Source organism: Mastacembelus armatus, chromosome 19, assembly GCF_900324485.2.
Source record: "Mastacembelus armatus chromosome 19, fMasArm1.2, whole genome shotgun sequence".
NCBI classification, from domain to species: domain Eukaryota; kingdom Metazoa; phylum Chordata; class Actinopteri; order Synbranchiformes; family Mastacembelidae; genus Mastacembelus; species Mastacembelus armatus.
This window is the reverse complement of record NC_046651.1, coordinates 3,787,771-3,814,952: the sequence shown is the minus strand read 5'-3', so window position 1 is coordinate 3,814,952 and position 27,182 is coordinate 3,787,771. Positions and strand designations below refer to the sequence as shown.

The 27,182-nt window shown below is 41.2% G+C and overlaps 1 protein-coding gene across 4 annotated transcripts in view; it reads right to left on the bottom strand.

The window, feature by feature from the left end:
• Nucleotides 1-27,182, bottom strand: part of mtr (5-methyltetrahydrofolate-homocysteine methyltransferase) — a 65,955-nt gene that overhangs the window by 28,643 nt on the left and 10,130 nt on the right. Inside the window, exons 6-20 of one of the 4 annotated variants that reach the window (XM_026315325.1) lie at nt 26,818-26,924; nt 26,354-26,413; nt 25,972-26,066; nt 24,232-24,332; nt 16,345-16,406; nt 9,820-9,887; nt 9,653-9,732; nt 9,214-9,326; nt 8,970-9,110; nt 6,213-6,398; nt 5,955-6,134; nt 5,661-5,777; nt 5,057-5,197; nt 4,865-4,954; nt 1,842-1,994 (exon numbers count right to left, since the gene is read on the bottom strand). In XM_026315325.1, the coding sequence (XP_026171110.1) occupies nt 1,842-1,994; nt 4,865-4,954; nt 5,057-5,197; nt 5,661-5,777; nt 5,955-6,134; nt 6,213-6,398; nt 8,970-9,110; nt 9,214-9,326; nt 9,653-9,732; nt 9,820-9,887; nt 16,345-16,406; nt 24,232-24,332; nt 25,972-26,066; nt 26,354-26,413; nt 26,818-26,924 (1,694 nt within the window). Of the gene's footprint in view, nt 1-1,841; nt 1,995-4,864; nt 4,955-5,056; nt 5,198-5,660; nt 5,778-5,954; nt 6,135-6,212; nt 6,399-8,969; nt 9,111-9,213; nt 9,327-9,652; nt 9,733-9,819; nt 9,888-16,344; nt 16,407-24,231; nt 24,333-25,971; nt 26,067-26,353; nt 26,414-26,817; nt 26,925-27,182 lie in introns of those variants that run through there. The other 3 variants (XM_026315326.1, XM_026315327.1, XM_026315328.1) reach the window with 3 other exon arrangements.

Below are 27,182 nucleotides of genomic sequence, written 5' to 3'. Positions count from 1 at the left end.
ATACGTATAACGTATCTGCTGTAGGCCTAGACTGCCCGAGGACCATCGGTGCACTGAGCTCCCCTACCCTAGCCCTAACACTCCCTTCCCCTCCCCTCTCTTCCTCTCCTCCCCCCTCACATGTATATTCCACCATTGAATGTCACTAACCTTGTGCTCTCTCCCTCTCTTTCTCTCTGTCTCTTTCTCTCTGTCTCTGTACCTTCTGCAGGTGTCCCCGGTCCTGGAGCTACAGTGGGTACGGAAAGTATTCAGACCCCTTTAAATTTTTCACTCTTTGTGTCATTGCAGCCATTTGCCAAAATCAAAAAAGTTCATTTTATTTCTCATTAATGTACACTCAGCACCCCATCTTGACAGAAAAAAACAGAAATGTAGAATTTTTTGCAAATTTATTAAAAAAGAAAAACTGAAATATCACATGGTCATAAGTAAAAAAAATTTAAAGGGGTCTGAATACTTTCCGTACCTGTATATATCGGTGATGTGCAGTTACTGACAGTTACTACCATGAAAAGGTCCCAGTTTGTAACCCTGAAGCACTCTTGAAGGGCCTCCTCAGCATCCTTTGACCAAATCTTCGCATACCTCTTAGTAGCAGACTGTTGTCTTACTACGGGCTTGTATGTTGGTACTAGATATATTAAGTTGTGGTCTGATCCACCAAGTGGGCAGAGAGCTGAAGAGCTGTATGCCTCCTTCACATTGGCATAAAGGAGATCAAGAATCTTATTTTCTCGTGTTGCACAGTCCACATACTGTTTGAAGTTGGTCAGAGTTCCTGAAACACTGACATGGTTAAAATCCCCATTAATTAGTATAAGGGCACTGGGGTGCTCTGGTTGGAGACCAGCGACAGCTGTGTGGATAATGTCACATGCATTCTGTGCTGCAGCTGATGGAGGAACAGTCACAACAATGGTGTGTGAAAACTCACGGGGCAGGTAGTATGGCCTCATTCCAACCACCAACAGCTCAATGTCTGGAGTGCAAATGCAGTCCTTCAATGTTACTTGTCCAGGGTTGCACCATTTGGAGTTAACAAAAACAGAGAGACCACCTCCTCTTTTCTTGCCGCTCTGTTTTCCTCTGTCTGCTCACACTAGTGAGAACCCAGGCAGTTCAAGCGAACTGTCCGGTATATTTTCATGCAGCCAGGTCTCAGTGAAGCAAAGCAAGCTACAGTCTCTGTACTCTCGCTGGCTGCTAGCTAAAGCAGTAAGTTCATCCACTTTGTTGCAGAGTGACCTCACATTTCCCATAATAATTTTTGGGAGAAATGGTTTAAATCTCCTATGTTTTTCTCAATGCTTCACTTCTCCTCTGCAGCCCCTCCTAAGCCTCCTCAGGCCTTGGGGGATTTCAGGTTTTTTACCAAGAAGCAGACTTGTTCCTTTGAGAGCTAACAGTTGCTCCTTTGTATAGATGCCGTTGCCACAGAAACAACAGTTTCCATAATCTCCATATATCTCTCCACAGGAATTAGAAGATCCCAACTCATCCACTCTCATCCATTATCAGAAAGAATACATCTTGACTTAACTTGGATTAACAGATGGTAATTCAGTAAAAAACTTGCAAAAAACAAAAAACAAACAGAAGAACTGCTGTAACTGGCTGCCACCTAACAGGCACCATTCTAGAATTCCAAATTACAGTGAAATACATTTATTTTATAAATTTTGCCATATCAAAGTAAGGGGGTACAAACCTAATTTAACAGTAACAGTACACTCAAAGTGGCCAACTAGAAGAAACAAAAAGAAAATGTTCAACAATTGGTCATGGTTGAGATAGGCCATGTTCACAGAAACATTTTTTTTATTATCACTTGGCAGAACCTGTGGCAGAAACATCTTTCCGACTCCAAAGAGATCTCCGACCACCTTCATGCCATTCATCAGAGGGCCCTCGATGATGCGAAGGGGTCGAGTGTAGCGGTCAACATGAGCACGACACTCCTCCATATCCTCCACTATATACTTCTCTATTCCCTGTACAGCAACAACACAGGTTTAAAATCATTAATAATATGATATGATGATGATTTTTTGCAGTAATCCTGATTGATTTTAAGCTGACATCAACATAACTCACAACTTTCAAGTGTTTGCTTATATTACTGTTTTTTCAATTGCTATCAAGCATTGATCAAAACTCTTCACACAGTCAGCAAAACAGAAATCTATGTGGAGCAAACTGAATAACTTTTCATTGCTTTCACACAAAATGCATTCAGTGACAACAGTTACCAAAATTCATCTATTCCTTTCTCGGTGTGAGACCACCCCTTCAAATCACTATGCTTTTGCAGCATATTTTTCAGATGTCATCACACTTTTTTCAAAACAGTTTAAAAAACAATCAAAACAGAATCATGGAGACATGCACCTCTGCTGCAGCCACATTGACATCTATAGAAAATAATATCAAAAATATTGTCAGTAAAGTGAAATCATTCCAAACATAGATGAGTGCAGTTTACAGCTGAGAACCCACCCAGGTGACCTGTGTTTGGTTCATTAGAAAACAGGTAAGACCATTTTTGTCAGACCATTCTTTAATTACTTTTGAATTTAAGATAATGGATCATGCAGCACGATAGGCTCCTGGTTAGGAATAAGTGGGTATAGATAATGGATGGATGGATTATGCAGCTTTTGGAAGAAAATTCCACTACAGTAGATGTTTATCTGACAATGCCATTAATAAATTTAAATAAATGATTCCATCTTTATTTACATCTATGCCATGTGCCAACACAATGGAGGGCAGCTGCCTCAATCCCACTCCCTACCAAACTGATCATGTTGTTGACAGTGCTGTAGCCTCACTACGTGAAACTCTTGATACTGTGGCCCCTCTGAAAGAGAGGTTAGTGAATCAAGAGAAGATTAGCTCCATGGTACAGTTCACATATCTGTACCTTAAAGCAAAAAGACATGATGATTTAGATGAAGCCACTACTGACGTGAATTCAGAGAGATCTATGGGAGAGAAGCAATCTAAAAAGGACTGAGGTCTTACAGATGATTCAAGAGCTACTGTAGTAGAAGATTCATTTATGGCAGCTATAGGAAGCATCTGATGAATTCTCTCTCTAATAGTTGTGATTTTATTTGTAAAGAAACTCAAAGTCATCACTGCTGAGAGCTAAGCTTTTGCCAGGCTAGATAAAATTCTTCTACATTTGTGCTCTCTCCCTGTCTCTCTGTCCTCTCTCTCTCTGTGTACCTTCTGCAGGGTGACCGTGGTCCTGGAGCTGTATAGTGCTGATGTGCAGTTACTGGCCCCACCAACCTGCAGTGTCTATTTGTTGTTTATTGTTGCTGTTTTTTTTCCTCTCTCCTCTATCCACTCACCCCAACCAGTGGAGGCAGAGGCCGCCCAAACTGAGCCTGGTTCTGTTAGAGCGAGTTTTTCCTCTCCACTGTCACTAAATTTGTTGGGTTTTTATTGTTTTTTGTAAAGTGCCTTGAGATGATTGTATTTTAATTTGGCACTAAAACTGAACTGAATTCAACTGAATAAGGGGATGGCTTTTGATTTTTTTTTTGTCCTCAAAAAAGACAGGTTGGTGCGGAGTTTAATTAAATTAAATTCAATTCAGCAGGTTTACGGGTGCAATAACTTGCAGCAACAGTTGCATCAATATTTAGAATTTTCCAGCAAAACAACAGACAAGACAAGCAGCCCTCAACTATTGAATTACATTTTATATTAAACACCTGTAAAATTTAAACATTTTACATCTACTGACATTTTTGAAATATATTGTTTTGTGTTTTATATTACTGTATGGAGGATTCAAAGGTTGCCTCCTAACCGAGAGGCAGAAATTTTTCAGATGCCCAGGATTCTGCAAACAACCCCATAAAACAGAGAAATTTGGGTCAGCACAACAACTGACAGAGTCCTTGAAAAGCATAAATAAAAATGAAGCAGTTGTACACTATACAGTGTATTCATTCTTGTGGATGAAGCCAGATTCAACCTGGCAAGACCACGGCACAGAGGAAAAAATGTCATTGGGCAGCGGGGAACTGTGGATGTCCCAAGCCAGAGATGAGCAAACATTACAATGAGTGCAGCCCTCTCCAATGATGGTTTGCTTTGATACAAAGCCTGCCAGGGTTGGATTAGACATTCTAAAACATTCTTCCCAAGGTGCATTGCCAGAGAAGATATAAGATGCAATGTTGTCAAAAACATGTGGCCAAATGCAGAAGAGAGGGCATAGATGTGATACATGAAGTACTGTAAATCACTAAGAAATACATGAAATGCATAAATGGAATTGAAGCAAACTGCTGCATTGCTAATTCATTCTTGTTACAATACAACATACAATAATTTAGTACACGTCACCACGGTAGACTGCTCTGGTACACGCAATGCAATAAAGTGCAATATAGTGCAAAGATCTTATTCTATAATAACATACTGATTTATCTGGGAAAAAATACATTCAAACTTTAAAGATTAATTTATTTTTTTTTTAATGATGTCTGTTGCTAGTATTTTGTAGTTCAGTGTGCTAAGAGTAACAGTATTTGCTTCCCGAATAACACTTGTTGAATGACCTGATTTTGAGACATGGATGATGATTTTTTTTTTTAGCTGAGATGCATGTTTGTTATGCAGACTGTGTGAAGAAGAAAAGTAGTTTCAGTATTGACCAATGCTTGTTGAGAGGAGAGGAGAGGAGAGGAGAGGAGAGGAGAGGAGAGGAGAGGAGCTTTATTTATCCTAAGGGGAAATTCAGATGAATCCACCTGTGAAGGAAGCAGTGCAACATTTTCTCTTTGCCATTGAAGTGAATAAAAATCCCTGCTTGAAATAATCTAATCGTGACTTATCCTACCTTGATTAAAGCATACTCCAACCGCTCCTCCACACTTCCTTTTCTCCACTCATCTGTCTGAAGAACCTTCTTCCCTCCTTTTACATAATTCTGTTGACAACAGTAGTAAGGGTAACATCTGTTACGCAAAGACTAAAGCACATCAGCTAGATGTACTGGTTCCGTGCATAGCTGTATATACACTATGTGTACCTGTGCATAGGTCAGTAGTTTCTCTGTAGCATCAGGATCTCTGTTCAGGATGAGATTTTCACACAGTAATAGCAGCTCTTTATTGATGTCATCATACACTGGCAGGTTCCCAGCATTAACTATCCCCATATCCATACCATCCTGGGACAGGACAGAGCGTGTGAGTGAGTGTTATTTACAGACAAGCTTCTTTCTCTACTACAATTTTAAAGGATGACTGCATTATTGATTTAGTTGGAATCATAATTTCATAGTTTTAGTCATTTTTCATACTACTATTAATATTGTACTCACAAACTTCATTATATATCTGTTGTAAACACCCCATGATGGTTTACAGATGTTCTACTTGCCTCAACTTTGACTTACTATACTTTAGTTCACAGTTTTCCTGTTCATTTCAGGCATCCTCATTTTCAGTTTGCCCTGTGTATACAGTAGTTTTATCTGGATAAACTGTTTTCAACTTATCTGATGGTCTTTCTGCTCATGCCTCTTAGCATGTCAAACTTTGTTACCATGTTCCCAGATCTCAGCTTATTTACAATGTAACTGTGATGACATAGAGGTGTGTGCACAAAAAACATTGTGTGTCTGTGTTTACCTTGATAGCGTGATAGAGAAATGCTCCATGCATAGCTTCCCTAATAGCCTCCATTCCTCTGAAGGAGAAGGACAGGTTGGACAGGCCTCCACTCACCCTGGCTCCCATTAATGTCTCCTACAGACAGACACACACATACACACACAGATTGAGTATAAAGTGATGTGATGGCTTTGACCAACTTTGACCATCTTGTGTGAACATACAGTGAGAATGAAATGGAAACAATTGAAAATTCATGCAGAAATTGGTTGAATTTACATTAATCCTTTCTAGGATGGACCACTACAATACCTTGATAAGCTTGGTAGCCCTGATGAAGTTGACAGCATAGTCATTGTGCTCTTCCATGCCTGTACCAATAGTGAGGATGTTAGGGTCAAAGATAATGTCATTGGGGTCAAATCCCACTTTGTTGACCAGCAGCTTGTAGGCTCGACTGCAGATCTCCACTTTGCGATTTGTATCTGTGGCCTGAAGAAGACAGCATATTTACCAGCCTGTATGAAATTGTTTATGGGAGACTATGTATGTATGCGTTTGCCTCCTCACCTGTCCCACCTCATCAAAGGCCATAACCACCACAGCAGCTCCGTAGCGCTTCACATTGACAGCTCTGAGCAAGAACTCCTCCTCTCCTTCCTTCAAACTGATACTGTTGACTATACATTTACCCTGGCAGCATTTCAACCCAGCCTCAATCACTGAGAAGTTAGAGGAATCAATACACAGAGGAACCTGGAAAGCAAACTCAATCTCAATCATTCATTCATTCAGTGACTAGCTTATTAAGCGATTCATTTTTTACATTAAGCATTTTTTGGAAAACAAAAAAAAAAAAAAAAAAAAAAAAAAAAAAAGAAATTACAATCTAAACACACAACTGAAACACTGAAATACCAAAGATCGAACTGGTGGATACTAACAAAACATTCATTCATTCATAATCTATACCTGCTTATTCCTATTCAGGGTCACAGGGATCTGCTGGAGGCTTATCCCAGCTCTCTTTAGGTGAAAGGCAGGGGTACACTCTGAACAGGTTTTATTTCATCCATCCAGACTGCCAGAGGGCGGTGCTGAAAGAACTGAATGTTCCCTTTGCACATTCACATTTCGAGTAATTATACCAAAAAACTGTGAACCCAGATGACCCCAAGAGGTGATATATTCCAGTGTCATCCAAGTTCTGTTCCTCTTTTCCTCTTGCGTGCAGTTCGCACTATGTTTCACCTGCTTAAGCAAACAAAGCCCTAAGTTGCAGTTACCGGGAGCCCTGTGACTGTTTCAGTCGGAGAAGCAGAGTTTCGCCCTCCAGGCGCTGCAATGGTTTGTATCAGAGATTTTAGGTACGTATATATTGTTTTTCTTTTGTGTTCACCTGCTGGTTTGGATGGAATGTGCGTCCTCCTCCCCCAGCTTGTGGCGCAAAAAGTCTTTGCTGACTTTCATTGAGTTCACACTGAACTTAGCAAGTCTGCTGGTGACGGTGGCGTTTGTGCCCCCTCTCCCAACTCTCTGTGATAGGTGTAGCATTATTTCGCTGCGGTTGAAATGCGGCGTAATTGGTTTCTGTTTGTCAGTAAGCCCAGAGCTGCCCACTCCACCCATGTCTGTCTTAGCTACAGAGGACGATGTCCTTTTATTGGCAGCCTCAACCTCTCAGTTTCTGGAGGATGATAAGTAGGGGGCCTCTTGGGCTTCAGAAGCGAGCTCAATTTCTTCTGCTTGGAGTTCACTGAGTGAGGCAGGAGATACTTCCATGCCATCCACAATGCCATTGGCTCTGGAGCAGTTGCAACTAGAGTCAGCCCCAGAAAGCGCCTTCTTTAGGCGCGACAGGCTCCTACTGCTTTTGATGTTCCTCCTTCCAAAGAATATCTGAGGGAGTTACATGCCTGCTGGAGAGACCCTGGAGCCCTTTCATGGCTTTCAGCTGATGGTCGGGCACTAGCCTGGAGCACATGCCCACGGTTGAGCCAGCTATCACGTCCCTTATTGTGACACCTAAGGAGGCACTGCGCCCGACTGTCAGGTGCCCGTGACCCCACTGTCGAGTCATGGACGGCCTTCTGACAAGAGCTTACAACTCCGGTGCACATGCTGGCCATTTTAGCAATTCACTGGCTCACCTTATGTTCACCCTATCGGCCTCTCTGCAGGAAAGCAGTGCTTCCACTTCCTCTATTGGTTTTAGCAATGCAGCAATGCGGGCTTTTGCCCTACTGACATGGGAGCTGGAGAGGATGATGTCTGGCCTGAGAGGAAGATACATGCTTATATGGTCGGACAACACCTCAACCACCAAGGGGGCACCAGGTCTGCACAACTTCTGAAGGTGTCACATGACCTTCTAGTATGGGCAGCCCCACGTCTGCCCAGTCTGCCTGACAGGCCCCCTGGGCCAGGACGCACTAGCCCACCCCTGGCATTGGGGTCTCTTGTATGCCTTCCCAACACTACCCCTGATCATGCCAACGCTTCAGAGTTCTTTGGGAGGGTCACAAGTTATTGCAATCTCATGTCAACATGCTAGAGTGAACAATAGCACACATGGAAGTCACAGCCTGGTGTCTTTTTCTCAAGGGAGGTCGACAGTTCCACCCATGACACTCCCACGAGCCCCTGCATGGGGCTGGAGGAGTTGTGCCCAATAAGGGCACCAAGGGGATATACTGCAACTACAACAGATATATGAAGGTCTGACCAGCTGTTCTTATGTTATAATGGTCCAAAGATAGGTTGTACTCTTTCCAAGCAGTGCCTCTCCCACTGGATTGTTGACGTCGTCTCCCACACCAATCACACACACACTCACACCTATGGGCAATTTAGAATCACCAATCAACCTGACATACATGCTTTTGAACTGTGGGAGGAAACCGGAGTACCCGGAGAAAACCCACGCAAGCACGAAGACAACATGCAAACTGCCGTGTTTCAAACCAGTTTCTAAAATATCTTAGATAAAAATTCTAAATTCAAGGTTTGCTTCCTAGGTTTTTGAAACTTTTGACAATATCCTAAGGCCTTCATGGATTTGCTTTATTATATCATATAATCATCTAATTTAGGTTTGACAGTTCAATTACTTTCAGTGCCAACACCTGAGAGGGAGAGCTTTCCCTAATGACAAGTAAAGAATGAATAAAATGAGTGATGATTCCATGTAGCAGCAACGCTTGTAGAGAAACTTTGCACCCAAAGCAGTGTTGAAAGAAGTTATAATTTTGCATATATTTTGGTGTAAAAATGACTTATACAAAATTAACTCCAGTGATTTTCATTTACAGTGCCTTCAAATCCTACCCGTGCAACGTCTGGCTCGGAGGCAATGAAGTTACAAAATTTGGCCATGGCTGTTGGCCCATTCAGCATTCCCTCATCCATGTTTATATCCAGGACCTGGGCTCCCATGTCAACCTGGGCTTTAGCAATGCTTAATGCCTCCTAAACAGAGGGAAGTAAATGCAACACTGATTTTCACTTATGCTCATAATTTTACTGTAAACTTAGAAAAAAAATTAAAACATCTTGTGAAATTCTGCCTCACCTCATAGTTTCCTGCCATGATTAGCTTGGCAAATTTGCGTGACCCAGCCACATTGCATCGCTCTCCAATGTTTACAAAGTTAGTATACGGGCCAATTCTGAATGGTTCTAAACCTAGAAATCAATTTTCAATTATCTCATAGACATCCTGTATATATATTAGTACTACTAATGATAATAATAATAATAATAATAGCTGGAATGTATCATGTTTCAAACAAATTATGACATTGTTTATGAACTCACAAATCAAAACAATGAGGATGATGGAATTACACACACTCTGAAGACTGATATGATAAATTCGATATAAGTTACATTTCAACATAAAACACAAGGACTTTACTAGTGAATCCATAAAAGACTCACTACGTCACATACTAGATACTATTTTAAGTTTTACAGCAGAGATTACAAATGGTAAAAGGAAATTTTCATACCTGACAGCAACAAGTAGTCTTGATAAATATCAGCAGCAGGAACTCTTGGCTGGCATTCTCTAACTGCATCAGATATGGCTCTATATAAATAAGAAGAGGATAGAAAAATTTTCAAAACTGGACAAAACTTAACATACACATTTACTTGTAGGAAACATGACAGTGACCTGATATGTCCTGGAGTGGTCCCACAGCAGCCTCCCACAATATTTACTAATCCATCCATAGCAAACTCCTGCAAGCAGAAGTTAAAAACAAAGCTTAGCTACAGCAAGAAATCAACCAAGGCCAGTTTAAGTCATGTATTAGCACATATTGTTTCTCATTTTCATAGATAAATTAAAAACTCATTTAAAAATTGAGGAGAGCACAACAGGAACTATGGGCAGAGGAGTAGTCCTGGAGAGGACTCCAGCAATGATTTATTCTGCAGTACTTATCATCCAGTGCAGTCTGTTTTTTTTTTTGTTTGTTTGTTTGTTTGGTGGCACCAAACCGAATTAGGGGAGGGAGAGACCAGTTTGTCCAATACTGACAGCTCAGTTTGATAAAGTTTAACTTGTAGCTTGCTGTCCTCTGGTTTGAAAATGAAGGGAGCAAGAGAAAAGAGATTTCTGTGTTTGAATGAAGACAGGGAGAAGGCAGGTCAGCCTGTGATCCACAGAACCGAACTATGAACACTATTAATGGTGGAAAGTTGATATGCGAATCCTATATAAGTACATATTGTAAAGCATCCTTAATCTGGCACCTTGTGTACATTTTTTAAATAAATTTTAAGCACACTGCCTCTTGCAGTCATTGCACGATCAACATAGTAGTATATGCTGTTTGACATGAAAAATCTCCCATGTTAAATTAACACTAAAAAGAATTTATATGTGAACAGTTTTTATTGTTAAATTAACATGCTCAGAATTAACTTAACGTGATTTTCTCTGTAGTTCACATCTGTTTATATGTCACCAGTCAAAATGAACACAAGAGCTGTGATTGTGGCTCTAAGGTCTATAGTAACTTCATTAAAGATCAGGCGTTTTACTACTGCATGTCCCTAATGCATAATCTGCGCATAATCTAGCACTTGTGTCTTTGATGCCTCCACAGTCCGTCTGCCGGCTCCCACGTCTCTGCCGCCGGCTCTCCAGCCCCTGCTGCCGGCCTCACAGTCTCTCAATGCCAGCTCCCACGTCTCTGCAGCCGACTCTCCAGTCCCTGCTGCCGGCTCCCTAGTGTCCGTCCCTGGCACTCCAGTCTCAGATGCCGGCCTCCCTGTCTCCGCTGCCGGCTCCCCAGTCCCTGTTGCCAGTCTCCAGAGTCCGCCGGCTAGCTTGCCACAGTCTCAACCAAGCCTGCCTGAGTCATCTGTCCCTCCGCCCTCAGTCTCCAAGAGCTCCCAAGTCCCCAACTTGAGCCTCTAGTCCCACAGCCTCAAGCTCAGTCAGAGTGACTGTTCTGATGGTTCTTGGTCACTTACTAAGGCCCTTCTCCCACAATTGCTCAGTTTAGCTGGGTGAACAGTCCATCCATTTGAGTATTATGGAGGCTACTGTACTCCTGGGAACCTTCAGGGCAGCAAAAATTTTTTGCAGCCATCAACCATCAGATCTTCTCTGTGCCGATCAACAATCCTGTCTCTGAGCTCTGCAGGCAGTTCCTTTGACCTCATGGTTTGGTTTTTACTCTGATGTGCATTGCCAGGTGTGTGCCTTTCCAAATCATGAGCAATCAATTTCATTTACCCCAGGTGGACTCCGAAGGTTTTAGACACATCTCAGCAATGATCAAGAGAAATAGGAGGCACCTGAGCTAATTTTTATCTAATGTTGCAAAGGTTCTGAATACTTATGTAAATGTGATATTTCAGTTTTTTTTAAATAAATTTACAGACATTCCTAAAATTCAGTTTTCACTTTATTAGGCGGCACTGAGGGTAAATTATTGAGAAAAAAATTAATTTAAATAATTGTAGTATCAGGTTGCAACATAACAAAATTGAAAAAAGTGAAAGGGCTCTGAATACTTTCTGAATTCACTATAAATGCCTGTTTTTAGAATATCGCCTCACAGTTAATACTATAGTTCCTTCTATGTTGGACATCAAACCAAGCTAATTGGGTTTAAGAGACCATCTTTTCAGATGTTTTCCGAATAGCAGGTGGTAATGTTTGGTTCCAAATGTTACTCTCCACTAATCAACAGCACAGGGCCCTGCAGGGACGTGTGCTAATCCCACCTCCTCGCTATACACTTATGACTGTGTAGTGTCACATCGCTCCAATGTCAACATTAAATTTGCAGATGACATAATGATTATAAGGCTGATCTCAAAGAACAATGAGACAGCATACCAGAAGGAGGTAAAAGCATTGTCACTGTGGTGCAGCAGAAAGAACACAAATGGTCGAATTGACCAACAGTAAGTGAAATATCTGTGAAATGGGTCACCAGCTTCAAATTCCTCTGGGTCTATAAGTCTATGAGGACATCACATGGTCCACTATAGTGATGGACAGAAAAGCAGAACTGAGATTTGGCATGACCGCAAAAATAATGGCTCTTCTTGTACTTTCCAAATTTTCTGCACAAATTGGAATGTGATCTGCAAACAAGAAATGGTTCACACCACTGCATTTATCATTTATTGATTCCACCCAGACACTTGTGTTTTACTAAATTTTCACCAGGGATTAATTGCAACTTAATTTCACATTTTTATCTGTTCTAAATATACCTTAAATTAATACTTTTCAAACATGGATGCTTTATGTAAATGTATGTTTATTATTAGTGAAACCAGGGCCGAGGCACAGGGGGGTGGCCCAGTGTAACCAATATTACATTTAGTAGCAGTAAACAAACTTTCTTTTATGCTTAATTTCAGTTCACACCTGGGCAGCACAAACACCTGCTCTTTACCTTTACTACTAGTAAAGAATAAAATATTGTGGTGGTGCAATATTTTGTGCACCAACCACAAACTTGCAACAGGCTATGTAAATATCCCCCTATTGGGCCTAAGATCTGAATGAGTTCCATTCTGTGCCTCTCACTGCCTTAGTTATGAGGTATTTTGAGTGGCTTGCCATGCATGCTGCCTGATTTACCACAAATCTAGACCCCCTATAATTTGAGTATAGATCCACAGCAAGTGTAATATCTCAATCCTGCCCTGATGTGTGTCAGGGAAGTCTGACACACAACAAGATCTTGTAAACACAGTTACACACCAGGGCGGTGCCCCTATTGTCCCCTGTTAACCCAGAACTGCACTGTCAAATTTGAAAATATCACAACCATCAAGTTTGCCAATGATACAACAGCAGTGGGTCTAAGCAACAATAACACCAAATCCGTAACAGGACGGAGGTGGAGCAGTTAACAGTATTACACAAACCCCACAGTCCTTCTCTTAATGTAAACAATAGAGATTGTTGTTGATGTTAGGAGGGCTGACAGGCATCATCATACACCCGACCTTTGAACAATCTCTCCATTTCAGCCCGTACCACTATTAAATATGGGGCATCACCGAAAGCAAACTATGGTCTCACCTGTTTGATAACTACAAAATTACAAGAAAACAGCTGAACTGAACAGTGAAGATGTAATGGGAAAATGAGTTTCAATGTTTGATTATTGTGACCAATTATGATTTTTATTGTTTCTTAGTGTATTCTTGGTTTTCAGGTTTCACAGGTTTTCATTTACAGGTTGATTCATAGAGTTCACCAAGGCTCATGTGTTTTTCATAATCATATCTGATGTTTATGTTCTTCTTGACCTAGCATAATCTGACATTAAGGGACAAAGTGTTCTCAAGGATGTTGGTGAGGAATATCTGAGAGAAAGGTTCCTTAGGACACTAGGTCTGAGGAAAGGACCAGTATAATAGAGCAGACACAGGATGGAGGGTTAACTGTCAAATGAGAATATAGAGTTTTAGAATATAGCCTTATTAGGGAATCACTTTGTACAACAATAGGGAAGTACAGACTTAATTATCTGATTATGTGAATGATTATTTGCATTTACTTTGGAAGTCTGTATAAGTAGCGGCCTCAGCCTAATAGGAGCGGAGCAACTGATCAATTGTGTTCTATTTTTGCTCCTTTCTGGCAAGAAATATATTCTGAAAAGACAATCTGTCTGCACTCTCTTTATTGCTCATCCAACAGGTTTTGCCACAACAAAACACCAGATCAATGGTGCCCTCTCTCCCCATCCTGGTTTATTACCATTACTGTGCTCACAAAGTCTCCTGTATTATTAAGAATCCTGATCACCTTTTTCACAACTTGTTTTCTCTCCTACAACATTGGAAGCGGTCCAGGAGCATTTGTGCTAAATACTAGAGAATGGTAAATACAGCTTCTAACTAGATGGAGTTAGAATCATGGAGAAATTAGGCCCCTGCAGAATTTTTAGGTATGCAACTAAATGACAAAAATGAGGAAAACTAAACCTTGAAACATAGATTATTAAAAGATAACAGGTGTGACCATGTTGGTGGTTAGGAACCATAACATTCTGGCTACAACTCTGATAGGCAAGATGGGTATTGAAATTGTCCAGTAGTAGTAGTAAAACAGTGCACATGTGCTGATAAACAATGTATTACATTTGAATACTCTCATATCACTTGCTGTTTTCTGTTTGTTAGGAAACTGGTCATTCACTGACAGGTGAAGAAGAGCACAGTAAACAGGAACAGTCAAGGGCTGAAGATTTCTGGGATGATGGTGGCAAATGCTGAGCTGAAGACCAAAAGCAGGATCCTAGCACATACCCCTTGACTACCAAGATGCCCTTCACCTGCGGCAATACCAACCTTTTGAAGACAAAGTGTGTTGGTCAATTCGCCCAGACTTGTCATAGCAACTTCAAAAACAACTCAATAAGTGTAGTCAAAACAGGTCTGCAGTAGCAGCTTTGGTCTGGTCCATCTTCTTACTGACCTCACCTCAAACTTCGCAGATTTAGTTTCTGGTTGTGCAACTGTGCAGATGTTTTTCAGAGTTCCTGGTGCAGCAATTTATATGCTATCTGTATTTTGGAAGTTCATGGCTAAGATGGTTGGGAGTAAATAGCCAGTGCTCTTTCCATCCTCAATACCACAATTGAGGTGAGACCCTTGAATAAGGCACCGAACCCCCAACTGCTCCCCGGGCGCCGCCCACTGCTCCAGGTGTATGTTCACAGTGTGTGTGTGTGTGTGCACTTTGGATGGGTTAAATGCAGTTTCTGACAGTTCCATGATGCTGTCAACTCAGTGGAGATGAATGCCTTTGTTCTGCCTGCTCTCCTCTTCTTTATATCGAACAAAAAACTGCTGCTCCTCCAACTGACAAGGTGGCAGCGCGTACAGGACGCAGCTTCTCTCTCTCCCAACACAGAGGTGTTTTCATGTTTTTGTCTTGTGATCCGCAGTCTTTTTATACGTCTTCGTTATGTCTAGATGTCCCTAAGGGCACAGCCGTGAGTTTCTGCTTGATGTCAAAAGAACCACATTCACAGAGCTACATGACCGTAGTCTACTCCGGAAGTCTGCACCATCACCGACGCCTACTCCTGTATCTTGCCCACAGTGCAGGCACCACAAGAAGCATGAGAGGAAGCAGAAGAGAGGTAAGCACAGAGGTATCCAGGCTAGGCTAGCGGCTAACCCACACAAGCCAGCTATCCCCACCATCGTACTGGCCAAAGTACGCTGGACAATAAACTGGACCACATCCAACTACTATGCTCAACTCAGAGGACTGTGAGAGAGTGCTGTATTTGTGTGTTCACGAAAACATGGCTCAGCAACAACGTTCCAGACTGTGCCATTCAGCTTGACCAGCTAACATGCTACCAAGCAGACAAAGTTCACGTCAACGAAGGTTTGATCAGGGACCCAACGGTGGCAGGCTCTGTGTTTACATCAGCGATGCCTGATGCTATGATGCTGTGTGGTCTGCAAACACTGCTCACCCGTGGTGAATCAAGTGTTTTATCTACCAAGGGAATACACAGCCATACTGCTCATTGCTGTCTATATCCCGCCCAGGCTCCAACAGCAACAACAGGAGTGAGGCACTGAATGAACTGTACCAGCACAGCAGTGAGCAGCAGACAGCCCACCCAGATGCTTTTCTCATCTTAGCTGGGGATTTCAACCTCACAGACCTAAAGAGTGTGTTTCCTAAAATACATCAACACAGACTTTCCAACAAGGGGAATCAACATATTGAACCTTGTTTACACCACCCAGAGAAGAGCTTACAAGACCGTACTCCTCCCCTACCTCTATGCCTCAGACCACACCACTGTTATGCTAATGCAAGCATACAAACCACTGAGTCTTCAGAAGCACTTCAGGACTGTTTTAACACCACACACTGGAGCATGTTTAAACAGGCTGCCACCGACAACACCACTACAGACCTCCAGGAGTACACAGAGATTGTCAGTGCCTACATCGCCAAGACCATGACTGTCTGGGCCAACCAGAAGCAATGGCTGACGGGGGAGGTCTACATACTCCTGAAGGCCCGGAATGCTGCCTTTAGAGCTGGAGACCAGGTTTTTATATAGTCTATCTAAAGAGCTTATTCAGGCTAAGGGTGGAGTGAAACCATCATCATCATCTTCAAGGTAATGAATACATTTTCATAACAACTTTAGAAATAAACAGTAAAATGGAAAACAACCTTTAAATTGGATGCTGTTATTTCTGGGGTTTCATCATATCCTCCAAATGTGTTGGGAAGACCTAAAAGAAAAATAGAAAAAAAGAGATGAGATCATTTGCATCCTACATGATCTGACGTATGACACAATCTAAATTAGCTCAAAGATGTGTGTGCTACAGCTGCTTACAAAATACCAGCAGAATAATTTTACGAAAGAAATTTCTAATTTCTAATTTCTGCCTATGGAAATGATTATCATTTCTGGGGCTGTACTTTGCTTTGGTGGTAAAATATAGGACACATGATTGTATTATATTCTAAGAACACCTCAGCAGTATATTAATATAGTATGTTCTCTTACATTTTTAAGTTTTTCTGAAACGCATGGAAATATGTAAATCAGAGGTTTTAATAATAATTAAATTCAACATCGCATACAATATTGGAAAAGAAGAGCTACCATAAATCTCAAATAATCATAATGAAAAAGTTAACCCATTAACCCAAACAAAATGATCAAAATAATAGCAGTACAATGTGACTAACCAGAATAATCCAGGTTTTTAGTATATTCTTTATTGCTACATGGCAAACAAGTTACCAGTAGGTACAGTAGATTCTCAGAAAACAAACAAGACCCAGCATTCATGATATGCACGCTCTTAAGGCTGTGCAATTGGGCAATTAGTTGAAAGGGGTGAGCTAAAAAAAATAGCAGTGTCTGCCATTGACTGTACAAACTCAAAACAATTTTGTACAAATGTTTTTGCTTCTAGGATTTAGCAATCCTGTGAATCACTAAACTAATATTTAGATGTATAACCACAGTTTTTTTTATAACTGCTTCACATCTGTGTGGCACGGAGTCAACCAACTTGTGGCACCTTTCAGCTGTTATTCCACTCCATGATTCTTTAACAATATTCCATAATTCATTTACATTTCTTGGTTTTGCTTCAGAAACAGCATTTTTGATATCACCCCACAAGTTCTCGATTGGATTAAGGTCCGGGGATTGGGCTGGCCACTCCATAACATTCATTTTGTTGGTTTGGAACCAAGACTTTGCTCGTTTACTACTCTATGGCCCTTGGACCCAAAAAGAACAATTTTACTCTCATCAGTCCACAAAATGTTCCTCCATTTCTCTTTAGGCAGTTCGTGTGTTCGTTGGCAAATTGTAACCTCTTCTGCACATGCCTTTTTTTTTTTTTTTTTTTTTTTTTTTAAAAACAGAGTGTCACAGTCTTCTAACTGTCACAGTACTTACAGGTAACTCCAGACTGTCTTTGATCATCCTAGAGCTGATCATTGGCTGAGCCTTTGCCATTATTATTCAGGCTCCTGGTTATTATCCTGGTTAACCCTGGTTATTCTTCGATCCATTTTGATGGTTGTCTTCCGTTTTCTTCCACGTCTCTCTGGTTTTGCCCTCCATTTTAAGGCATTGGAGATCATTTTAGCTGAACAGCCTATAATTTTTTGCACCTCTTTATAGGTTTTCCCCTCTCCAATCAACTTTTTAATCAAAGTCCGCTGTTCTTCTGAACAATGTCTTGAACGATCCATTTCCCTCAGGCTTCAAATGCATGTTCAACAAGTGCTGACTTCATCCTTAAATAGGGGCCACCTGATTCACACCTGTTTTTTCACAAAATTGATGACCTCACTAATTGAATGCCACACTATTTTTTTTTTTTAAAAGCACACCCCTTTCAACTAATTGCCCAATTGCACAGCCTTAAGAGCGTGCATATCATGAATGCTGGGTCTTGTTTGTTTTCTGAGAATCTACTGCACCTACTGGTAACTTGTTTGCCATGTAGCAATAAAAATTATACTAAAAACCTGGATTATTCTGGTTAGTCACATTGTACTGCTATTATTTCGAACAATACTGTGCACACCATAGGTGAAATGTCCAACCAGGGAGGGAAAAACTTTGGATTTGTTCTATGCTACAATTAAACATGCATACAGTGCTTCCCCCATCCCTCCATTGGGCAATTCAGACCATACCCTGGTCCACCTTAAAAATTGCTACATCCCCTTTGTTAAAAGACACCCCATCAACACTAAAACAGTGATACGATGGTCAGAGAAGTCTTATGATGGCCTCATGGACTGTTTTGAATCAACAGACGGTTGACGGTACACAGTCTTGTGTAAGCCCCATGGAGGTGACATTGTGAGTTTATAATGGACTATATACTGTACATTTTTTGTGTAGACTATAGCAACAAAAATGTGTACTCAAATAGCACTACTAGCACTTCTGTAAAAAACCTTGTAGTTATTTTTGACCAGGACATGTCCTTTAACTCACACATAAAACAAATCTCTAGAACTGCATTCTTTCACCTGCACAACATTTCCAAAATTAGGAACATCCTGTCTCAAAATGATGCAGAAAAACTAGTCCATGCATTTGTTACCTCAAGACTAGATTACTGTAACTCATTACTATCTGGATGTCCCAGTATCTCCATAAAAAGCCTCCAGTTAATCCAGAATGCCACAGCCAGAGTCCTGACAGGAACTAGCAAGAGAGATCATATTTCTCCTATATTGGCTTCTCTTCATTGGCTCCCTGTAAAATATAGAATAGAATTTAAAATCCTTCTTCTCACATACAAATCCCTTCATAATCAAGCTCCTTCATACCTTAAAGACCTCATAGTACCATATTATCCCAATAGACCACTTCGCTCTCAGAGTACAGGTCTACTTGTGGTTCCCAGAGTTTCCAAAAGCAGAATGGGAGGCAGAGCATTTAGTTATCAAGCTCCTCTCCTATGGAACCAGCTCCCACCCTGGGTTCAGGAGGCAGACACTCTCTATACTTTTAAGGCTAGACTTAAAACCTTCCTCTTTGACAAAGCATATAGTTAGGGCTGGCTTCAGGCAACCCTGAACCATCCCTTAGTTATGCTGCTATAGGCCTAGACTGCCCGAGGACCATCGGTGCACTGAGCTCCCCTACCCCCCTCCCCCTCTCTTCTCTCCTCCCATCTCATGTATATTCCACCATTGAATGTTACTAACCTTGTGCTCTCTCCCTCTCTCTCTGTTCTCTCTGTACCTTCTGCAGGTGTCCCTGGTCCTGGAGCTGTATATCGCTGATGTGCAGTTACTGGTCCCACCAACCTGCAGTGTCTATTTGTTGTTTATTGTTGCTGTTCTTTTCTCTCTGCTCTATCCACTCACCCCAACCGGTCGAGGCAGATGGCCGCCCAAACTGAGCCCGGTTCTGCTGGAGGTTTTTTCTTCTGTTAAAGGGAGTTTTTCCTCTCCACTGTCGCCAAGTGCTTGCTCATAAGGGAATTGTTGGGTTTTTAGTTTTAGTTTTTGTAAAGTGCCTTGAGATGATTTGTATTGTGATTTGGCGCTATACAAATAAAATTGAATTGAATTGAAATAGGTCATGGGTAACAAAGCACATAAAGCTCATTCTAAATAAAAAGAAAAGGGCCTTCAGGGCAGGTTTAAGGGAGGAGATAAAGAGAATCCAGGCTCACCTGAAAGTAAAGATCAGTGAAACAATGGAGATGTACAGGAGAAAGCTGGAGAGAAAACTCCAGCAGAAGAAAGTGAGGGAGGCGTGGAGTGGTATGAAGACTATTACAGGTTTTAAGGAGGACAAAAAAGGACTGAGGGGGACGCGGAGAAAGCCAATGATCTAAATCTGTTTTTTAACAGATTTGGCGTGACCACCCCCAAAACAGTGGGTTCTACTGTGCCCTTACCTGCCAATACACCATCTGTGCCCTGCCCCCAGTACCTAACTTTTGCTCAGGAGGAAGAGCTCACACATGCCACTACCTCCTCAACTGCCTGCTCTACTCCTCTGACATCCTCACCCCCTACTTCATTGCCAGGTGATACAACAGCTGGAAAGACTGGACAGCTCACTGTAGAGAGTTGACACCTGTGACGCTGTTTCCTGGGTAAGCAAATTCACTCCCTGTTACAAGTGTGTTGTGCTGTGTGCTCTGTATAGCTCTGTATAGCTGTATAGTATTAGAGTTTCCAAAAGCAGAATGGGAGGCAGAGCCTTTAGCTATCAAGCTCCTCTCCTGTGGAACCAGCTCTCAGTCTGGGTTCATGAGGCAGAAACTCATTTAAGGCTAGACTTAAAACATTCCTTTTTGTTAGGGCTGGATCAGTTCAGATAACCCTGAACCATCCCTTAGTTATGCTGCTATAGGCCTACACTGCCCAAGGACTCTCTATCAGTGCACCTCCTTTTTATTTTGTGTAAAGTTCCTTGAGATGATTGTATTGTGATTTAGCCCTATACAAATAAAACTGAACTTCGTGCAACAAAGGCTGCAGACCCAGATGGAGTGAACCCCAGGGTACTAAAAGCCTGTGCCTCACAGCTGGGTGGCATCTTCCACAAAGTCTTCAACATGACTGCATCTACAGAAGTTTGCTGTGCTGCAGAAGACCTACTGCCCTGTGCTGGTGCCAAAAACAACACGGCCTTGTTTATTCCAGGATTATAGACCAGTTGCTCTAACCTCCCATATTAGGAAGAACATGGAGAGGCTAGTCCTGTAAAAACTGAGGACTACAGTAAGGACACATCTTGACCCATCCAGTTTGCCTACCAGCCCCAAATTGGAGTCGTGTCACCTTCAGAAAATTTCTGATGACTCTGCTGTAGTGGACTGTATTAACAATAGAGACGAGGCTGAATACAGATCTGTGGTGGGGGTCTTTGTCACATGGTGTCAGAAAAACAAACTTCAACTCAAGTGTGACAAAGACAAAAGAGATACTGGTGGACCTGAGAAGGAAGAAGGGACCATGTTAACATCCTAGAGGTGGATGTTGAAGTTGTGGAGGACTACAAATATCTTAGTGTATACATTGACATCAAGCTAGACTGGTCAAAAAACACTGAAAAACTGAGGTCGCTCAGGTCGGCTCCGGGACGTGCCGGGGGATGCAGCGGAAGCTCATGGGGGATAGGGCGTTTGCTGTTGCGGGTCTGAAACTGTAGAATTTGCTGCCTTTGCAGATTAGTCAGGCCTCATACTGTCCATATTTGAAATTCAGCTTAAAGCCCTCTTTTTCTTTGCTTTTAACCCAGTGTAAGATGGTGATTTCTTTTTTTACTTTTAATTTTACTGTGTTATTGCTTTTATCATTTTAATGTTTTACCTAAGTTTTATATTAACTCTCTGGGGTCAACGAACGTGCCAGCGTGTTATGTGGCATCTTCTCCTGATAACGCCAAAAAGAACCTAAATTACTCTGTCAGTTTTGATCGTACAGATAAGAGCAATATATCATTCGAATCTGTAAATGGTCTACTTTTATTTCTATACACTCATAATAACAACAAAATGCTTTCCTTTTGTAAAATAAAGCAGACAGGATGTGTTCTCTGTCACCTCTTCGCAAACATAAATAAAACAACCTGAATCTAAAACACATGAGAAATATATGTATAGAAAGCTTGAAATTATTCACATTGTTACACATAACTGAATTTATGGACAGATATGGTTTGATTTCTTTGCCTGTGTGGATTGCATGGGTTGTTACCAACATCTGGTGAAAATTTCTGTACATTGCTCTACTGTGAAAGCATATTTTGTTCAGCATTAATAGAGGTTTTAAAGCAACATATGCCACTAAACAAATGACTGCAGTCCAGAACAGAGTATATCTGGCATATTATGAAGTAAAAAAAAAAAAAACATGACAAAGAAGGCAGCTGCTAAAAGACGCAGTGATGCTTGAATGTGTGCGCGCACACACGCACACACGCACACACAAAAATATATATACAGTGGGTACGGGAAGTATTCAGACCCCTTTAAATTTTTCACTCTTTGTGTCATTGCAGCCATTTGCCAAAATCAAAAAAGTTCATTTTATTTCTCAATGTACACTCAGCACCCCATCTTGACAGAAAAAAAATAGAAATGCAGAAATTCTTGCAAATTTATTAAAAAAGAAAAACTGAAATATCACATGGTCATAAGTATTCAGACCCTTTGCAGTGACACTCATATTTAACTCACATGCTGTCCATTTCTTCTGATCCTCCTTGAGATGGTTCTGCTCCTTCATTGGAGTCCAGCTGTGTTTAATTAAACTGATTGGACTTGATTAGGAAAGGCACACACCTGTCTATATAAGACCTTACAGCTCACAGTGCATGTCAGAGCAAATGAGAATCATGAGGTCGAAGGAACTGCCTAAGGAGCTCAGAGACAGAATTGTGGCAAGGCACAGATCTGGCCAAGGTTACAAAAGAATTTCTGCAGCACTCAAGGTTCCTAAGAGCACAGTGGCCTCCATAATCCTCAAATGGAAAAAGTTTGGGACGACCAGAACTCTTCCTAGACCTGGCCGTCCAGCCAAACTGAGCAATCGTGGGAGAAGAGCCTTGGTGAGAGAGGTGAAGAAGAACCCAAAGATCACTGTGGCTGAGCTCCAGAGATGCAGTAGGGAGATGGGAGAAAGTTACACAAAGTCAACTATCACTGCAGCCCTCCACCTGTCGGGGCTTTATGGCAGAGTGGCCCGACGGAAGCCTCTCCTCAGTGCAAGACACATGAAAGCCCGCATAGAGTTTGCCAAAAAACACATGAAGGACTCCCAGGCTATGAGAAATAAGATTCTCTGGTCTGATGAGACCAAGATTGAACTTTTTGGTGTTAATTCTAAGCGGTATGGGTGGAGAAAACCAGGCACTGCTCATCACCTGCCCAATACAATCACTACAGTGAAACATGGTGGTGGGAGCGTCATGTTGTGGGGGTGTTTTTCAGCTGCAGGGACAGGACGACTGGTTGCAATTGAAGGAAAGATGAATGCGGCCAAGTACAGGAGATATCCTGGAAGAAAACCTCTTCCACAGTGCTCAGGACCTCAGACTGGGCCGAAGGTTCACCTTTCAACAGGACAATGACCCTAAGTGCACAGCTAAAATAACAAAGGAGTGGATTCGGAACAACTCTGTGACCATTCTTGACTGGCCCAGCCAGAGCCCTGACCTAAACCCAATTGAGCATCTCTGGAGAGACCCGAAAATGGCTGTCCACCAACGTTCACCATCCAACCTGACAGAACTGGAGAGGATCTGCAAGGAAGAATGGCAGAGGATCCCCAAATCCAGGTGTGAAAAACTTGTTGCATCATTCCCAAGAAGACTCATGGCTGTACTAGCTCAAAAGGGTGCTTCTACTCAATACTGAGCACAGGGTCTGAATACTTATCACCATGTGATATTTCAGTTTTTTTTTTTAATAAATTTGCAAAAATTTCTACGTTTCTGTTTTTTTCTGTCAAAATGGGGTGCTGAGTGTACATTAATGAGAAATAAAATTAACTTTTTTGATTTTGGCAAATGGCTGCAATGACACAGAGTGAAAAATTGAAAGGGGTCTGAATACTTTCTGTACCCACTGTAAACTGACCAAAAACAGTGGTCTTTTATTGTGACCAGCCTAAGGCACACCTGTGCAATAATCATGGTGTCTAATCAGCATCTTGATATGCCACACCTGTGAGGTGGATGGATTATCTCGGCAAAGGAGAAGTGCTCACTAACACAGGTTTAGACAGCTTTATGAACAACATTTGAGAGAAATAGGCCTTTTGCGTACATAGAAAAAGTCTTAGATCTTTGAGTTCAGCTCATGAAAAACTGGGCCAAAAACAAAAGTGTTGCATTTATAATTTTGGTCAGTGTATGTATGTATGTGTATGTGTGAGACATGGACATGCCACACCCTCAGAAGGGTCACAGCAGAACAGGATTCATGGTGCAAGTCAGTAAAATGTAAGCCAAGTCAGAAAAGGGAAAGTTAAGAAATTTCATAGAAATGTTAACAATGATATGTGTTAAAAGATATGTGGTAGTTTAGACTAAGTGTGGGTTACCTGCATTAGGATAGCAGACAATGAAAGCTGTGGTGCTTTTTCCTATGGCCTCAATGAATGGCCTCATATCAGTAGCACCCAACGCACAGTTCAGACCAATACTGCAACACAGAGGGGGACATGACCAGTAAGAGACAGAAGTTAAGACCAACACTGCCATACAGAAAGGGACAGAACCAGTATGAAACTCAAGTTTAGACTAGGGCTGCAACAACTAATTAATATTGATAAAACGTGTTTATTAAAATAGTTGGCAATGAACATATTTATTGATTAGTTTGGTCTATTGATGTAGCTGCTTGCCACTGCACACATAGATAGTGGTAGTTTTTCTAGTATGTGTTCAAACAGTTAGTCCTCCCGGTAAATGTTTACGGTTCTCATGCCAATTAACATAGTAACTTGTGCATCTCACTTTATCTCGTGTTGGTCCACACTGACTCCAAGAGATGGGCACCCATGTCACTCTTAAGCTCTGTGTTTTTTAGGCTTCATGTCTATATTTCTTCTGGTGCATTTAGTGAATTTCTAAAGGCATCTATAACCTATGTCGGGCAGACAGTTATTTTTGTTTAGCCGCTGTGTCTATTAATCTGTCACCTACACACAACACTGTTGTGATGACGAACACAGGTCAGAGTCTGTGTGGATTCAGTGTTTCCGTTTTCACATATGAACTCTGGAATATGTGATGACAATCATATCCAGAGATAGTCTAGAGTTGTCATTTTAACACATCAAGCATGCAGCAGGAGATTTTCCACAGAGAAAATCCAGTTGATTTCGGCAAACGACAGGGCAGATTCAGGACAGGAATTAAGACTCAATCCTTGCCACACTGCAATTGGAATGATATTGGTGGACAAGCAGAAAGACGGTTGCTATGCACTATGATTATTATGTGCATCTCAGAAACACTATGACTTTTTTTTTGGCATTGCGGCAAGAGCGAAAGTCCTGCGTGATATGAGCAGTCCGAATGATGTGTCAAGCGATCCCACTACTAAATAATCACTGGTTCACCTAAAGGTCTGTCCTCCACTGGCTCACACCATGACACTAACCAGGATAAAATCCTGGGTATCGTTTAGTCAGTATGCCTCAGACAATTGCTTTCTTACATGCAGCTCACTAGGATAATGTCTAGCAGTATTTAGCTGCATGTCTTAAAGCATGTTGATTCTTTTGGGTTAATGCACCACTCACTTTTACTTTCAATAAGAAATTCTATTAATTCTAGAACCTTTTTTAAATGAATACAATTTAAGATCTGTTTAAATGTCATTGCACCAAAAAATTATTTCAGTTCCTTTATTTTATCACATGTGTGGCAAACCCATCTAAGGTTCATATTTTGACAGCAAAATGTTGAAATCAGACTATATTGTTTTGAAAGGTTCATATAAGCAATTAATCAAAAAGATCATTAATCGATTATTAAAATAGCCCTAGTTCAGGCCAACGTTGTAACATAGAAAGGGACAAAACCAGTAAGAGACTGGAGTTCAGACCAACACTGCAAACAAAGACAGGGACAAAATGAGTAGGTGACTGCAGTTCAGAGAACACAGTGAGACAAAAACAGCCAAAGACTGGAGTTCAGACTTACACTGCAACAAAGAGAGACAGGAAAACCAGGGAGAGACTGGACCAGTAAAAGAACACAGGTATGTTGTTGTCTAGACTATTATTATGACATACGATAGTAACAGTTGTTAGGGATTAAGTAAAGTAACCTACCATAGTGGTTTAGCATGGGACACACTCACTACAAAGGCCTCTCCTGTCTGACCAGACAGAGTTCGTCCACTCCGGTCAACAATTGTTCCTGAGATCTAGATTATGGATGGGACATGAAGGCAATGTAAACATTTCAATATCACTAAAGACTAGAGTAGTACACATTCTTCCTAGCGCTGAAACAGTTGCTACTAGTCTGTGATTTTTAATCCTAAAGAAAAGAAATCTCACATGTATGGAAATACATGTAAATTGCAGAATTACATGCATTAAATGAGCATACTCTTGTGCAAACCAAGACTAACTGAAATTAAAGCTCCTGCTGAATAAATTGTTTAGGTGTGTAACATTTCAGAGATTATAAAGAAAATTATAGACATACAAATATAGGTTTTCTTTCATAGCTCTTTTCAAACAGCAGGTCGATGGCAAACAAGGCAGCCTGTACAAAGAAAACATACATAGGTAGACAATTTGTGTTCATAAAACATCAGAATACAAAAGCAATTAGATTTTTAACATGTACATGCTGGCAGGTACCCATTAAAACTGTATATCATAGCAGGACAAATGTATACACACACAAATGCATCTCTATGAATTAGAATATAATCAAAAAATGAAGTGCTCTAAAATTTCCTGGTAGGCAGCTGCGCTGACTTTGGACCTGATAAAACACAGTGGACCAACACCAGCAGATAACATGGCTTCCCAAACCACCAATGACTGTGGAAACCTTACACTTGATTTATTTATTTTATTGAGATGCGCACGCACGCACACACACACACACAGAACTCCCTAACTGTTTTGTAATGCATTAAATTAAAAATATATTACAGCTACCTTAGCATTAGCCGTGTCAAAGATGGTTTCAACCAGAATGATGTCTGCTCCTCCATCTAATAAGCCTTTGACTTGCTCTGAATAGGCTTCTACTAGTTCATCAAATGCTGGGGAAGACAAACACTTTTCAATGAATATAAGTATTCTGTATTGTACATTATTGCCAAGTCATTTTTATCTTGGTTAGTCAACTGGCTTTTCACAGCAGACATTTTGCCTTGCACAGTCATTTCTAGCAAAATTAATTAAAACTTGGTTCACTGACTGGGACACTTGATTAGAACAATAAATTTTCAATTCAGTTCAATTCAATTTTGTTTGTATAGCCCAGCAAATCCTTTATGAGCCAACACTTGGCAACTGGA